Source organism: Aotus nancymaae, unplaced genomic scaffold (genome assembly GCF_030222135.1).
Source record: "Aotus nancymaae isolate 86718 unplaced genomic scaffold, 86718_ANA_hifiasm-v0.15.2.pri h1tg000040l, whole genome shotgun sequence".
In the NCBI taxonomy this organism is placed as follows: domain Eukaryota; kingdom Metazoa; phylum Chordata; class Mammalia; order Primates; family Aotidae; genus Aotus; species Aotus nancymaae.
In genome coordinates this window covers 103,757,113-103,775,358 of record NW_026988454.1, presented here as the reverse complement: position 1 = coordinate 103,775,358, position 18,246 = coordinate 103,757,113, and the positions used below count along the sequence as shown (strand labels likewise).

The following is an 18,246-nucleotide window of genomic DNA, read 5'->3' as shown; positions in this document are numbered from 1 at the left end:
ATGTAAAAAATTAAAGGGGAAATGCTAAAATCCAGTGACAAGAGTCCAGTTTTTCCACTCTGCTCTGTGAGGGCTTAGGGTTTGCCATGTGCCAGGGATCAGTTTCAGGGTCCTTGAAACATCTGCTCCCCCTACTTACAAATCAATCATAGCCTTTATGCATCTGGAAATTTGAAGGACTTGTAAAGAGACAAGAGGACCCAGTCCAGACTGCTGCAGGTATGGCCCAGCGCTAAGCCTGGCAGATAATAGGCGTCCTGCTCTTTCCTGATCTTTAAGTATTTACCCGATGACACAAGTCAAGGGGGTTTGGAGAGATGTGCAGTTTTCAGGTCAAGATTATTTCTTTAAGTTTCTTTTTCTTTCTTTCTTTCTTTTTCCTTTTTCCTTTTTTTTTTTTTTTTTTTTTTTTGAGAGGGAGTCTCGCTCTGTTGCCCAGGCGCGAGTACAGTGGCACGATCTTGGCTCACAGCAACCTCTGCCTCCCGTGTTCAAGCAATTCTTCTGCCAAGTAGCTGGGACTACAGGCACATGCCCCCACGCCTGGCTAACTTTTTGTATTTTTAGTAGAGACAGGGTTTCACCATGTTAACCAGGATGGTCTCAATCTCCTGACCTCGTGATCCACCCGCCTCAGCCTCACAAAGTTCTGGGATTACAGGTGGTTATCTCCTAAAACTGTATGATCAGTGAAGGCAAATGGAGAGTAAAAAGCAAGAGAGGGTAGATATTTCCAGATTGGTTGGGAGTCAGGTAGTGAAAAATATGATATCCTAACAAGAGTCATTCTGGTTACCAATACATGGTAGTATTTCTTTTGTTAAAATATTTTACAGTTATTTTTTATTTCCAAAGAATCAGAAATAAATAATATGTACAATTTATAGATATGGATATTTTGACTATGGTAAAGTTTTCCTACTTTAGAGGATAAGTTAAGGCAATTTCTTGCAGAGGAAAGTAGAGAGCAAAGGGACTACTGATGTTTTGATGAAAGAAAGTCACTTAAATTGGAAAGACAAGTTTGAGTGACTGCCATAAGTTAATCTAAAATATAATAGACATTCCATAGTCGTTTCTTCACCTTTGTGTATATTCTTTAGAATGAGCTACACTTCCTGATTTTAATACTTAGATAAGAAGTTTAGGGTCAGTCAGAAATAAACAGACAAGCCTCCTATTATTCACAGTATACAGACTCTCATTCTTGCTCCTGCAGACCAAGTGTTATGATTGATATCGGGGGATGCAATGCATTCTAACTGTACTATAATTGACATCGAATTTGTTTCACTTTTAAAATGAAATTTGAAAATGAGAATTATACTGAAAGGTAGTGAATTACACTTTGGTAGTAAAATTATCTCATCATAAGATAAAATATTCATTCATTTTAGAAGATAACTGTAAGAAGATGTACTTTTCTATTATAACTATCCTGGGGTAGTTTGAGGCAAAATGACCTGTACTTTTCAATATAGATCATTTAATTTTCAATATGAAATATATTTAGCATTTTAATACAATTTCAGTCATGCGTTTTAATATTTCTTTCTCCCATACTATGACTGTGATGCTTCCAGTGTAGATCTCCTTCATCTTTGATCCATGAATACAAATTTGGACCTCTGTTGTCCAGGGACAACATAATATGCATGTGCATTTTTCTGGGCAGAGAATCCAGAGGTTTCTTCTCATTTTGAAGGTGATCTCAAAGTGATCAGTGATCTACTTGACCACAGAAAATACAAATTACACAGTATCTTAAGCTAAAATTCAGCACCCAATTCTTCATGCTGTCACTAGTTACATGGTATTCCACAGTACCCCACAACTATTCTAACTTGTAACAATAACTTTTCTAATATTATTATTATTTGGAATATGGGTTTTGAATCTTAAGCTTCCATGAAACCAGTAGAATAAGGTTAGTTTCCTGGGTCAGATATTTCTTTTTATTTTCCGTTTTTTTGCCCCTCCCTATCATGCACTTAAAGAAAACCTCTCCTTAAACAGAATAGTCAGAAATGCTCATTCATTCATTCATATATTTATAATTATAAAAATGAAGCTAACTTAAACTAAAAACATTTGTTCAATGTTTTACCCAGTGACAAGAGTCCAGACAGTTTTTCCACTCTGCTCTGTGAGGGCTTAGGGTTTGCCATGTGCCAGGGATCAGTTTCAGGGTACTTGAAACATGTGCTCCCCCTACTTACAAATCAATCATAGCCTTTATGCATCTGGAAACTTGAAGGTCTTGTAAAGAGGCAAGAAGACCCAGTCTAGACTGCTGCAGGTATGGCCCAGCGCTAAGCCTGGGAAGGAGACAGGCAGATACTAGGAGTCCTGCTCTTTCCTGATCTCTTAGTATTTACCAGATGACAAAAGTCAAGGGGGTGGGGTGTTGGAAAGATGTGCAGTTTTCAGGTCAAGATTATTTCCTGAAGTTTCCTGAATTAAACAACTCCTAATTATGTTTAATAAATGAATGGGATAGTGTTGTACACTGAACTCTATAAAATTCTGTACATTTTTAATTGAGATAAATTTTAAAGAAAAATAGAATTGTGGTAGTTTCTTTTACAATTTTAAAATTATCTTGTTCATTTAAAGTCATACAAATATAATAAGACACATGAAATTACAATTGTGTGCCACGTTTAAATTATTAGATTGGAGTAGGATTTCTTTCCACTATGTTTACAAAAAAAAAAAAAAAAAGGAAAAATGAGCCCAGTGAAATTACAGACATAAGAAGAAGGAAGGAATAAAACAAAGTAAAAAAACTGCAATGCTTTATAACAGTAAACATAGCATATCTGTGAAATTTGAGAGATAAAATAATTGATTTCAAAGTGTTTTGAAATGTAAGCTATTTTCCAAGATGCATGCCAAGAAGATGGATATATAGATAGAAAAATGATAGATAGATAGATACATGGATTATATAGACAGATATGAATGAGAACAAGAGGCAGCAGTGGGGGCTGTTGCTGAAAGGAGAGTTATAAAGGGCCAGTGGGGAAAGGAGAGGGCAAGAGCTATTATAACAAACCCAGATTCAGAGAAGTTCCAAATCAGGAGTGAGTAGAAGCTGTGAAGTCAAGGAAGCTGGTTGGGAAGAGGCTGACAAGTGAATAGGCACACAGGATTATTTTAATGCTGAACTGAGAACTGTCTAGGACCTCACAGTTCTCAGTTCTCTGTGAAGCTCTGTATTTATTATTTTGCCTGCTCTTAAAATTTCTATGAGAATCTACCTTCTCTCTTTCTCTCTCTCTCTGGCGCTCTCTCTCTCTCTCTCAATACATACATACACACACATATACATACTGAAAATATACCCCCTCCCTCTGCTCTCCTCATAGTGTATGGCATACTAGTTAAGTCTAACGAGCTTTAGCATGTTACTGTAATTTAAATAGATAGTATTTTCTTTTATTCCTGAGACAACAGATGATAAATACATATTACTGTGCCGGTCCCTCTTTTCCTTCTGAAATATAGTTTCTAAATATATTTCAGTACACTGCACTATTAACCATTCTTACTAGGTGTGAGAATGACCACTTTATAATGTAAAAAGTTATTATCTTGCTTCTAGAGATGAGAAAATATTCCTTAAAATGTTTGGCAATGCATAATTCCAACATATGGTATGTTCATGCCCCTACTCCTACCACAGTAGTGCCACATACTCCTTGCCTGTGTTTAAAACAACTGCAAATTGATTTCACCACTGGGTATAATATGTTTCTGCCATGAAAATAAGAAAGTGAAAACAAGGAAGAGGTCTCCAAACAGAATAGCCTTATGAAGATATTACTGAATTAATGAATATCTAAGAATGTGCAGGAAAAACTGCACCTGTGTTACCACTAAAAATAATATTGGCAAGTGCTTACGGAGGGATGATCAGTCCAGAGTTGTCTATGCAACCAGAAATAGGCATTATATGATGCTCTAAATACAGAGAAGCCTAACACTAATTACACAAACCATTCCCACTGCAAGTTACTTGTTTGGTGCTCTTCAATACAGTATGAGAAAACTTAGAGCATCTGGGCCTGCATATGTTGATAATATCCTTGATGAGGAGGTATCTGATCAGTCCTTTTCTGTTGCCTGACCTCAGGCAATTAAAGTAACCATGCTGGCTTTTATTTTAGTATCCTCACTGGTAAAATGAGGGTTAAATTCCACCTGCGTTTTCAAACAACCCTCTTTGGAGCTCTATGACTTCTGAAAATTCTTTAGAGGATTGACAAAAAAAAAAAAGAATGAATTTCAAGTACTCTCTTCCAAACGTTAATATTTAAATTGCCTTAGAAACCTATTAATTGTTCTGAGCTTAAGTATCCCTTCTGGTTCTACAAGTATAGGAATCAGTCCACACTGGTATTGAGATAGAAGCTTTTACGTAGATTGTTCTGCGACAAAGTCAACTGGACTTAATGCAAGGCTAGCACAGTTATATAAATAAATAATTTTTGGGTAACAGATCATCATTGCTCATAGAACCTCAGGTTGATAATGTAATTCTTATAAGAAGTGACTTGTGTTTTGCCACATTTTGGTGAGGACATCATCTAGATTCTAGAGAAAAGGTTACTCTCCTTGTACCACTAACATGTACAGTTACTAGCAAATTGTTAATCGTAACAATTCATATGCTTCTCTAAACAAAGAATATTATAAAATATGTTCTATGCAGTGGATTTCTTTTGCTGTAAAAACGTGTCTGGTCTAAAAAGATGTCCCTACTTTGTATGAGGACTAGTTTTAATGGAAATCTTATCCTAACTGTAACTTGTCTATTTATGGGTCTAAGGAGAGTAGTCACAAACACTCTATTTGTAAAACATTCTTTTTTCACTTGTAAATGAATTTTCTGCTGATTCTGATATCTATGTTGTCTTATAAATTGTCTTTCTAAAGCTTCAAATTCCTCAAATAAGAATTAGATTAGCAATAAGAAGAAAAGAACAGAAGAGAGTTAAAATATAATTTATCTTAGAAAAATGTGCTAATTTCATCAGATGGTGTTTTCTCTGCCTTCAGTATGCTATGGTTCACAGACAAGACCAGTGAAACTGGGTGAAATTATTATATGAATCTATATGTTCAAACTTTATTTTGACCTACATAAAGATAAATATTAGTTGGAGGATATAGAATTCTAAATGAGAAGTGTGGTTGAAACAAACCATATAAAATCTCTCAAAATTTTAAGATGTTGTTATTCTTGGTATAAGAGAGCAACTAAAATTTCTGTGGTATGGAAGCCAAGCCCTAAAATCCTAAAGTTCAGAACAGAGAAAATAAAGAAAGGGAACAAACGACATCTGAGAAATGGTAAAGGAAACAGGTTTTGGATAATTATAATTGACTTATTATGTAGCTAGAAATAACATAAATGACTGTCTTCTATATATGTGTGTGTGTGTTTATATATATATATGATATACATATCACATATATGTATGATATCATATATATGTGTGTGTGTATATATATGTATGATATCACACAATCCTGGTGATTGACAAATAAAAAATGGTGCTATTACCACCACCATCATAAATCAGTAATTCATTATTGAACTCCCATGTTACTTGATTGGGTCATTTTTTAAAAAGTTTTTTGTTTGCATGAATAAAGAGCTGATTAGTTCAAAATAACTCCATATTTTCAGACTCTTTCAAATGCATTTTGAAAAAATTCCATTTTGCTAAGCGAGGTGGCTCATGCCTATAATCCCAGCACTTTAGAATGCCAAGGCGGGTGGATCACAAGGTCTGGAGATCGAGACCAGCCTGACCAACATGGTGAAACCCCATCTCTACTAAAAATACAAAAATTAGCCGGGAGTAGTGGTACACACCTGTAGTCCCAGCTACTCAGGAGACTGAGGCAGGAGAATCACTTAACTCGGGAGGTGGAGGTTGCAGTGAGCTGAGATTGCACCACTGCACTCCAGCCTGGGCAACAGAGTGAGACTCCATCTCAAAACAAAAAAAAAATCTATCATTTTTTTTCTAGGATGGGCTGATGAGAAAAGAGCAAAACCTGAGCATATCTTAGTAAAATGCTTGAACTCTAAGGATAAGGTAAAATAATCTTACAGCTCTCAGACAAAAAGACCATGTTAAGTACATAGAACAAAGCTCATCTGCAGCACTGGACACAGGAAAACAGTACCCCAGCATTCAGAGATTACTGAGAGAGAACACTTCACTGTGAGAATCCTGAACACCTCCAAGAGTCCACCGAGCTAAAAGGAAGAAAGTCATTTGAGGATTTCCAATAATTCTACTGGTCTATCATTCACATATCCTATCAGGGGAAAATATTTGAAATTAAGACTCAAACTAACCAGGCCAAGCAGATTATTACCAGACCAATGATATGCCTCTCTTGCTTTACTTTTTCCTTTTCTTTTTTTTCTTTTCAACAGAATCTCCCTCTGTCACCCAGGCTGGAGTGCAATGGCGCAGTCTAGGCTCACTGCAACCTCAGCCTCCAAGATTCAAGCGATTCTGCTGCCTCAGCTTCCCGAGTAGCTGGGATTACAGGCGGCTGCCACTATGCCTGGCTAATTTTTGTATTTTTAGTAAAGACAGGGTTTCACCATGTTGGTCAGGCTGGTGTGGATCTCCTGACCTCGTGATCCGCCCGCCTTGGCCTCCCAAAGTGCTGGGATTACAGGCGTGAGCCACGGCGCCATCCTCTTGCTCTACTTTCACATCACCTCCCAGTCTCACTCTCCATGACCTTTCACAAAGCTCTGCGAACACTAAAGGCTGGGGACAGTACAAGGAGATGAATGAGTACATCATGCCCTCTTCTCACTGCTACTCTCCAAGCCATAAATTTATTCTAAACCTGTGGGAGGAGAAGTTTTGCACTAGATTTGAAATGACAATTATAAATTGAAAACAATTGGGCTTCTTAAAACCTCAATTGCCTAAATTAAGATTCTTCTTATAGAAGAATGAGTAGAAAACTGTGTTATTTGTTCAAGCTGCAATAAAGAATAAGAAAAGGAGAATGACAGTTGTTAAGAATAAAGCCAAGTCCTATTTGTATCACATTGAGTACAGACCATCCAGTAAGCCATCTGTACTTGTATTTTAAGGCATTGTTGTATGTGCATCTTTACATACACTATGTAGAGAGACTGGCTTGGAATGAATGGGAAGGGAACAACAACAGCAAAAATACTAATGACGACAAAGCAGTTTTATATTTTTGGTAGAATAGGGATTCTTAGAAGTTTCCTGGCTATCTAGTTTAAATACTGTCTGGAGGAATCAATACATTTTTCACTGTAGCTTGTTGAGTTTCAAAGTAGTAAAATGAGATCGGTTAATCAAGAAAGGGCAATTCAAAAAAAAGTTTTATGTTATTTAGCTGTAAAATTAGCTCTTTAAAAAGTAAGAACTAATTGCTACAAGTTGAAGATACATTTCAGAAATACACAATTTTGTTTAAAAAATCAGTTTTTAAATGTGCTATTCTCTGTAAGTGTTTCTTGGTATATTTTAAATTTCTCACTGTGAAATAGAATCTTTGGCTGTGGGTCATCCATGTCTTCAAGAGGCTAATCAAACTCTCTTTCTCTCTCTCTTCCTCTCCCCTTTCCACTTTCTCTCTTTTTCTCTGACTCAGTAGATAAATTACCCTTGTTTGTATGGTGGAATTGATTTTCTTTGACCTTAGGAATATCACTTTCTGTTTGATCAGTGCTTCCTGCTCTGTTGCTGCCACCATCCTTCCTTAAACACATTACTATCCAATCTGGTTTCCCATTTCCAGTAGCTGTCAAATAAGTCTTTATAATCTTTGTCTTTTACATTTTGGAAATAGTTTTCTGGTTCTTAAATTCTACTAGGTCAGTGGCTCATGTAACACAAATTTCTAGAATTGTGTCTGGCATATGTTTGGTGTCCAGAAATATTTGTTATGTTAAGTAGTATGATTTATTTCACTTATTTCCAATTCTTTTCTCAGATAAAAATTATAAACCTTATTTAACAGATTCTGATTACTGAGCCTGTTTTCTGTCCTTGATTCCCTTTTTGAATGAATCTCCAGTAAAAATGAGTCTTTCTGAGTTGCATTCATCTAAAACTATTTGTAGGTCAGTGTTGACATATGCTTATTATGCCAACTGCTTCTTTTATCTGTCTTCCAGGTTATGTCAATCAATCAGCAATGCAAGAGTAGTCCTGGATTTCAGTAATAATTATCATCATCCTTATTATTATTCTGTTCTAAGAACTAATAAGAATTTTAGTTTTGTTCTAAGTTGAAAGACTATATTATCTATTACAACTTATCAGATAAGAAGAAATACTCCATAGGAGATGATTACAAATGTCTTCCAATAAAATCAGATTACTATTATAGTGCTATAGCACTATAGCAATACAGGAAATATTTCTGAGCAAGTAATAATTACATAAATACATGTGGCTTTGTGCTTACTGCCATTAGCTACCGCACTGTTAAAATATGGTTAATTATAAGAAAGAAAAGGGATTGTTTTTGTGATAGCAATATGAGGGAACTCTTCACAACATTTTAACAACCACAACAATGAAGGATGAAATCTGGGTTATGGATTCTGCTTCCCTCTCTGTACTGAACTTTGTTTCTAAATTCTGTAACCAATCACTCTCTTGTTTGTAGGATATTATTGCTATAAATGCTGAACTCCTGCCGCCAGCCAGCCAAACTATATCTTCCATCTCTCACCTTTCAGGTCCTGCAATTTATTAATGTTACTTTTGCTGGCTCGTGGGGTTTAGTTGAATACATTGTTTTCCCTATATATTCACCTGCATAAAAGACTGATCAGCCGGGTGTGGTGGCTAATGCCTGTTATCCCAGCGCTTTAGGAGGCTGAGGCAGGTTGGATCATCTGAAGTCAGGAATTCAAGACCAGCCTGGCCAATGTGGCAAAAGCCTGTCTCTACTAAAAATACAAGAATTAGCTGTGTGTGGTGGCATGTGCCTGTAATCTTAGCTACTCTGGAGGCTGAAGCAGGAGAATCACTTGAATCTAGGAGGAGGAGGTTGCAGTGAGCTGAGATCGCGCTACTGCACTCCAGCCTAGGTGAGAGTGAGACTCCATCTCAAAAAAAAAAAATAGACTTAACAGATTTTCACTGTTCCTCAAATTACAGCATCAATTTCAGGGACAAATTTTATATTTATCATATTCTAAAACTTTGTAAAAAATTTTAGTCCACAAAAGTTGAAATCTATCTCCTAGACTGAAAATACCCTGCTTCCCTTTTCTATTATTTTATATCTACTTACTTTCCAGTGTGATAGCTGTTAGTAATCAGTGTCATTTTCCAATTTCAGGTCTAGGATTACAGTGTTTGAAGAAGGGAGGCAAGAAAATTCCCCATTTGCTTTTGCCATAAGAAGAAAAAGATTTTACTTTTCCTCCATAGTCAGACTCTTGGTACGTTTTCTAGATGTGTTACCAGTATCTCAAACTCAAAATAAGATAATATGCCTTAATTGCCCCATTTCAAGAATCATAGCTGTCACCAAAACACAAATCTAACTAACGTAGGAAAGAAAGAACCTGGAATGATCTATATATTTTTTCTGTGTTAAGTTGACTTAAAATCTTGTATGTGAGTCTGGTAACAGATACACACTACACACATAAACACATTTTTACTCAGTATAAACATTATATGTATCTTTTCTTTAGATTATACAGACCTGTAGTGATAATCATTAAAAAATTAAGCCTGGTATGACAAACATTTACCAAGTTCTGTCAGTTCTGCTAATATTGTAATGCTGTGCAGAATGCTGTGTTGGGAAGATTCTAGGCCATTATGGGCCAAGGTAGAAAAGAGCATTACAGTTTCTTAACTATGTATGTAATATAGTTATTGGAAGAGGTAAAAAAGCAATCTATTTGTTATCCATGACCTAATCAAGTTATCTGTGCAAAAACTCCTCCTTTCGTCTTTTTAATGAAAGAATATATAAACATACATTCAGTGAGCAGAATTTCATTGAACATTTCATAATTTCTAATTATGAGACAATGTATTATGTTTCAATCAGGAGTTAATAATTAAGCATTAGTAAAACATTAATTCAATTTAATTGAAGGTAAGAATAAATCAATTTAGGAAAATAAAACTGTCATTATTTTGAAGTAACCTACTGAGAAGGATGAGAAAAAGAGAAGTTGTATTCATGGTTTTAGGGAGTACCATTCACAAACTATGTTACGTAAATGTCACCCCCTAGAGTTGCACAAGACACAACTCTCACAACCATATGTGGCAATCCTGGTGTCTGACTACAAAAGAAAGAAATAGTATAAAATATAATAGTGGCAATATTTGTTTACCTCTTTATAGAATATAAAGGGAAGAGGAATGCATGAGCATAATTGAAGCGTATATTAGTTTAGGATTTTATATACTGTTTTTCATTACTCATCAAATAATTTATTTTAAAATTCTAACCTGTATTTTTAAGATAAATAATCATATATAATGAAAACTTTAATATTTCACCTCCCCAAAGTACTAGAGATTTAAAATTAGCAATGTCCAAATTAAAGGTATTTTATTGACTCTTGACACTCTATTTGTTTTTATAAGACTACAGTGTGTGAATAGATACCAACAGGCTGTAAATTTTCCCCAAACCAATAATAATTCTTTTATCTTCAACAATCCACTTAAAATGCTGAAACTGTCCAGCTACTTGGAAGGCTGAGGCAGGAGAATTGCTTGAACCCAGGAGGCGGAGGTTGCAGTGAGCCGAGATCGTGCCATTGCACTCCAGCCTGGGTAACAAGAGCTAAACTCCGTCTCAAAAAAAAAAAAAAAAAAAAAAAAATGCTGAAACTGGGTTGTTTTCCAATATTTTATAATATTCAGACAGTTCACAAGGAGTTCTCTGTTCTGAAGTTGGTTGTCTTAGATAATTATCCCCATTGGACATAGAGCAGGTTGAGTAAATCTTGTATAACATACAAGAGGAATGGAAGGTAAAAAGTTCTATGATGGACAATCACTCCCTTTGTAGAAGAACAAGATGTCAGTGGAATTCCAGAGTCTTGTCCCATATTAGGCTTCTTTGTTGTTCTAGCATGCCTCTTACTGGTATTCTTCATCTACAATGTTTGCAAATGTTAATGTATAAACACATTAGCATTTCTGTGGGCTTTAATATCAAATGTCAACAGAAACTGAGATCACCAATTGATTTCACAGAATAAAAAAATTGGTAGTTCATTTTTTCCCCTTTTGGTTCTGGTGATGGTTAAAATAGATCCCATCCTTTGCTTTCTGCTAATGCAAGCAAGGCAAATGGGTTAGATTTATGACTTATCAGAATAGCCCTCATGATATTTATATTCTAGCATAGAAACCAACAATAAGCAGGATACACACACACACATACACACATACACACACACATAGATATAAAATACCTGAAGGTGATAGGAGCTTTGAGGAAACTAAATAAGTGAAAAGGACTAGGGCATAATGGAAAAATGAATTATGATGTTAAATAGAGTGGTCAGTGATACTATGAGCAAAATATAGTAAAACAGTAGATAGAAGGTAAAGGCGGCAGCTACTTTAGATTGTGTGGTTGGGGAAGAATTTTCTACAAAGCTAATGTTTAAGCTGACAGCTGAATGTTTGGAAAACAGCCATGCCAACATTTTGGAGCATAATCTTCAAAGGCACTTTGCGAGCAGTGAGCCTGGATTGTTGGACCAAAAAAACCAGCATGTCTGCAGTGTGATGAATAAGAAGTTAGACATACAGAGATAAAATCATAGAGGTAGGGGTAGCATGGCCAGGTCACACCAGCCATGGTAATATTTTCATTTTTCATCTGGATCTGTATATATGGTGCATCTTGATGGTGGGGACTGACCCCCAAATTTTACCTGGATAACTATTTTATCTCCTGCATCACTCCTCACGCCTTTAGTTAGCTATTCCATCATTCCATCATTCAAACAATCAAATAAATATTTATTGTGCTAGGCATGATGCTAAGACGGGGATACAGTGTTGACCAAGAGAGATACTACCAGCCCTAACCTCATACAGTATATATTTCAGTGGAGTGTATACAAATGAAATGATTACAAGAATCATTATGAGTAGGAAGTGAGCAAGTGAGATGTACTATTGACATTTCTAATAAAAGAGCCTATATTATATATTGAGTTATATGACCCAATATAGATATATATACCAATACTATATATATGTGTGTGTGTGTGTGTGTGTGTATACCAATGGATGACTATGCAGAAAATCATTCCTAGATATTTCTATTATATTTACTGTAACAATATAAGTAAAACATACATCAATATTGTGTTTTAAAATTTTCTAAGTTCCTTCATATGCGTTACCCCATTTAACATTCACCATAACTGTGATAGAGGATGGTCAATTATAATTATCTTTATTTTAAAGATGAATAAACTGAAGCTTTGAAAATTTAAATGACTTTTCTGTAGTTACAAAGTGTGTTAGTAGTATACAGTCCTAGTCTCATCCTATACTATGTATATTACCAGAAGTCTGGTCTGAACTAAATACAATAAAATTTGTTACTCAATACAGCAGTAGGAATTTAGTTTGGAGGCAAAAGGAAAAGAAAACATAGTATCCTCATTTTTAAGAAATATGGGATCTAATTAGGGAGATGTTCCGACGAGCACCAGATAATAAATTGTGCAGAAATGCAGTGTGCACATGAAGTTAAGGAACAATCAGAATGGTCTGCAATTATGCTATAACCTTGCCTTGACAGAAAATAATTTTTAAAGTGGACATATAAATAGATTATGTGACTACATCTTGATGCTTTTTAATTCTTGAAGTTCTCTGGTTTTATTTTTCTTTTCCTATTCTCAAAATCACTGCCAATCAATGAATCTTACCCAACATTTCCTCTTAGTTTATTGCTTATTTAAAAATCTACAGTTTCTTCATTGTACAGATCTATCTTAGCTTTCTCTGTTGAAGACTCTGCCAGACACTCCAGAAAACTTTACTCAGCATTCTCTTCTAATTGTCTTATTCCCAGCTCTAATCCTGATGCCAAGATTTCTATTTGAACGACTTCTTCCTAGAATGCTAAATCTTCAACCTTTAGGAAAGCTTCATTCATTTTACCTTCCTCTATTTCTTAGAAAATCAGTAGAGAATTCTACTCAGTATGCAACCCTGAATTTGTTGTCCTACTAAGTGAACATTCTCTGTTGCTCTCACATAGTAGAGTGAGTTTATTTCTCCAATTTTTGCTTAAAGTCAACAAATGTCTGGCTTTACTAATATTGATTATTTTATATTATGTTTTATAATGTGCCAACACCTGGCATACCATCACATGAAAACACATTTGATATGTTTAAATGATACCACTGTCTTCTTTCAAATATTACATATCTGATCTCTTTCCCTTTCCACTATAACAGGAAATTCTTTCCCTATTAATCAAAAATTGCAAATGATAACCTTTCAAGTGATTAAGATGCAATAAAAAGGCATACAACTTCAATTATATATGTCTGTTTATAAACATGTCTTTTTCTTCGTGACTATGAACTGGTGCATGGCATGACACCAGCATGACAAATAATGCTGTTAAACCATCACTACGTGACAACATACCAGGTCCTGTGTTAAGTGGCTTTGGTACCTATTTTATTATAGCTTTGTATTGATCTTATGGAGAGATCATTGGTTTGCAATACAAATTTCCTTTAAAAAGTCAGTGAAGATCAAAGATGCATTTTAAAATAGAAGCTGATGAGAAACACCTTTGTAAAAAATGAAAGACACTTACAGGAACCAGGAATTTCTTAATCTCTTCCAATGCATGACTCATACGTGAATAAGCTTCTCCAGGTGGAGCAAACACTTCAATTAATACATGAAGTTCATCACTCAAGTGGGCATATTTGGCTTCCCCACTCTTCCTTAGTTCTTCTTCCTGTGAAAAAGGTTATTTTTAGAAATACAAATCCACACATTTTACATTGATTTAACATTTACTGAGAATATGATAAAGGGACATAATTTAAGCAAATTTTTCCATAAGTAGAAAGAAAACCTTTGAGAAATAAAAACCTGCTACAAGCCATTTAAAGATTTTAAAACCATTTTTGAGTGTTTGAATGATTTAAAAAACTGGCATTAACTGTCATCCACAACAGATTTTAATCAGCTAAATGAAAATGCTAAACTCCTGAAAATAAGTCACAGAAATGCCATTAACGCTGTAGTCTACATGACTACATTCTGGAAGGAAAGAATTGTTTTGTGCTTGAGGTTTAGCATTTTGCAGATAGTAAGTGAAAGATCGTCACTGTGTTCTTCAAGAAAATTAGGACTTTCTAGCTACTTTTTAAGAAGTTAGGAAAAGGTTATTTGATTGTGATAAAAAGTAGGCTAACTATACAAATGAAGGCTTATTTCCAAGCCTGTGTTCCCACCAGCTCAGCTTATCGGCAAGCTTCATACCCACATCTTTTCTATCACTTGTTGCCTTTTTTTTCTTTTTTCTTCTTTTTTTTTGGTCAATAAGGTTATATTAAAAGGATGGTGGTTTAACACTTTGCTGGTATTGATTCTGAATGGGCTACATAACTTCTACTTAACCAATGATACTAGGTTCGTGAAAAAGCAATTGTAATTTTTCCCATTAAAAGTAATGGCAAAACCTTTTAATGGCATTCCTTTCAATGACAAAAACCACAATTGCTTTTGCACCAACCTAATACATTTCTATTGGAATAGACTTTTCCTAGTACTGTGCCCAAGCCATTATTGAAACCTTGTTAGTTCAGTACACATGCAGAGCAAAACAACATATTACATATATTTTTTTGTTAATGTATGCTAAGTATTTTATACATATGATCTCTAATCACAATCATTTTGTACATAGTCATATGTTTCAGATTATGAAATTGAGGTTAGATGACTTAAGTGGCTTCAGCCAAATTAGGATCCAAACTCAGTTCATTTTGCAAGGAGATTTGTATTTTTTAGAATTTCAATATGTAAAATTTTGTGGAAAAGTTAATATAAATAACATTAATTATATTTTACCTTTCTTGCCCCTCACAGAAACAACCAGCAGTTACTACACTAAATTTCACAAAATAAAACTAAATATGTAATTCTTAATTTTATGTAGAGATTAGAAACATGACATGAATAGACCTAACCTGGACTCAAAACAGAACAAATTTGTTGTTGATGTCATGGGAGTTAACTGTATAACCCATGCTAAGGTCAGTATTTATCTGTTTAGAAATGCTCAGAGTTTTAAAAGATGAAGGATCCATGAAAGAGATGGGAAGGCATCCCTTCTTTCCTGTATATGTACTCTTCAGCTACTCAAATCCTTCTGATAATACCACCTTGCAGCCTGGAAATCCACTGTTCACTTCTCTAAGGATACTTTCAAACTCTAACTAGGAGATATATATATATATATATATAATTATACTTTGAGTTCTGGGGTACATATGCAGAATGTGCAGGTTTGTTACATAGGTATACACATGACATGGCAGTGTGCTGCATCCATCCCCCAATCATCTACATTAGTTATTTCTTCTAATGTTAGCCTTCCCTAATCCCCCTACCCCCTGCTATCCCTCCCTTAACCAGCCAAAACCCCGAAAAGCCCCAGTGTGTGATGTTCCCCTCCCTGTGTCCATGTGTTCTCATTGTTTAATACCCAGTTATTAGTGAGAACATGTGGTGTTTGGTTTTCTGTTCTTGTGTCAGTTTGCTGAGAATGTTGGTTTCCAGCTTCATCCATGTCCTTGCAAAGGACATGAAATCATCCTTTTTTATGACTGCATAGTATTCCATGGTGTATGTGGTACTGGTACCAAAACAGAGATATAGACCAATGGAACAGAACAGAGACATCGGAAGTAACATAACACATCTACAACCATCTGATCTTTGACAAACCTAACTAGGACTTTTTAACTTAAGAACTTTTCTTAGTGACCAATTATCAGTTTGAGGAGAAGCAGACTAGACTGAATGAAAACCCACCCATGAGGTATAGCAAACATTTCTTTTCTCTTTGGGTCCTGCTAAGATGCAAGCTGCTTGTCTGTTCTGAGGCCAGCTTGTTTGATACTGAAGTAATTAAGTCAGAGATTTCTTGACACTGTCTTTCTATTACTTCCTGTCTTGATTCCCATCTGGTTATTTTTGTGTTACTCTCTCCTTACACCTAGAATTTCCTAGGGAATTCAAATAATTTTTGCCTCTATTAAGCAAAATAATATGGTCGTTGAGTGATATTTCCTATAGTGACATGTCCAGTTCATGATAGAGCTCAACAAAATAAAGAAAACAGCAGTTAATTGACCCTACTATCCTTGGAAGATACAGTGGTGATCATCATTTGCTACTTGGGATGACGCTTTGCAATCACATCTTCCATAAGCAGTGTGTCCAAGAATTTTACAAAGATATAGGGTGCTTTATAGGGAGATTATCATGCAGGAAAATGTTTCTACATTGTCAAGAATAGTAGCTACCTGCTTTTTGTATTCTGATGAATAACATATCATAAATTGTTCACAATATGTGGACCATGTATGCCTCCTTTGTTCTACTCCAGGTGCTGTTATTTTGTCCTTCTAGATCCTCCTCTGAGGCATCACACCACCACCACCACCAGAAAGAACTCCTGAGTAACTGAGGTGATGACTTTTAAACACCTATGTGCATATCATACACATGATACATATGTAGTCTTTTCTCACATATCTAATTAGAGAATAAATCTTTACTACCATCCACTAAACTGCCTCATCAAATTAAGTATTTACCCCCCACATGAGGTTTTAAAATTAATATCTAAGACAGTTTGACTGCTCAGGGTAGTAGATTCCTCTCTAGTACACCCAAATGCATCAGCTCCCATCTCTTAAATTGTATAAACAAGAGTCAGCATCATGTGTTTGCAAACCTATTTATACTAGTCGTAGTATTTGTTATTGTATGCTTTGTTATGGTATTTTACTGTATTTTTATATTTTTCCTTTAAACACAATCATCATGAAATTGCCTAACAATACATTTCTAAGAACATATCTTCATCATTAAGCACACATGACTATCCAGAAATAATAAAGCTGAAGGTAACCAACTCTACTTGTGAAATATGGAAGAAAGTAGGAAGTGTTGTTTCCAAGAAAAACCATAGACGGTATGAAGTACAAATGGTATGTTTTTATTAAGGCAAAATATCATTAATCTGGTGCTAATGGACTCAGTTTTTTTTTTTTTTTTTGAAAAAGAACGAAGGTGGGAAACAATAAAAGAAAACCTGAATGGATATAAAACATTTTTAGAATGTTAGTGGGAAATAACTCATATTGCATTGATATGAAAAACTGTAGAAGTTTTATAGAAAATAAGTCTTATGTTGCCTGGTCAAAACTGGCTACATTTGAATGGGTTCCTTTACAAAGACTATTATTTATTATAATTTTTTGAGACAGGGTCTTGCTTTGTTGCCCAGGCGGGAGTCCAGTGGCATGCCATCTCGGCTCACTGCAACCTCTGACTCCCAGTTCAAACAATTCTGCTGCCTCAGCCTCATGAGTAGCTGAGATTACAGGCACACATCACCATGCCCGGCTAATTTTTCTATCTGTGGTAAAGACAGGGTTTCACCATGTTGGCCAAGCTGGTCTCAAACTCCTGACCTCAGGAGATCCACCCACCTTCTCCCAAAGTGCGGGGATTACAAGCATGAGCCATTGAGCCCAGCCAGATTTTAATGGACTTGTAATCTAAGGGATCAAATTTATGCCCATTAATCAACTAAGATGGGCCTAAGGCTAAGAAAACAGAAGTTACTTGTGAGTCCAGTGTTCAGGACCCAGATGGCATGGCAAATTTCCAAATTCCTACCACTATAAGGAAAACTACACCTTAGCTAAACTTCCTACCAATAGAGCTTTCAGGCTGACTTACAACCCAACCCACCGCAACTCTGACTGGACAGAGGATTGACCTTACAATATTCTTTTCTGATTAGCTATTGCAAAACTTAAGCCAGTTTCAGCCAGCTTATAGAGGCTGCATACAAACTGTCTTTGTGTACTACAATTCACTTTTTGACATAAAGAGCTGAATTCCATGTCATTTTAATGCTAAAACCTCACCT

At 35.4% G+C, this 18,246-nt stretch overlaps 1 protein-coding gene across 1 annotated transcript in view; it reads right to left on the bottom strand.

Annotated features, from left to right (window-relative positions):
• The window catches only part of KHDRBS2 (KH RNA binding domain containing, signal transduction associated 2), a 627,329-nt gene that overhangs the window by 294,831 nt on the left and 314,252 nt on the right, over positions 1-18,246 (bottom strand). Inside the window, exon 4 of the mRNA XM_064360936.1 lies at positions 13,879-14,025. Coding sequence (XP_064217006.1) covers positions 13,879-14,025 — 147 coding nt within the window. The remainder of the gene's footprint in view (positions 1-13,878; positions 14,026-18,246) is intronic.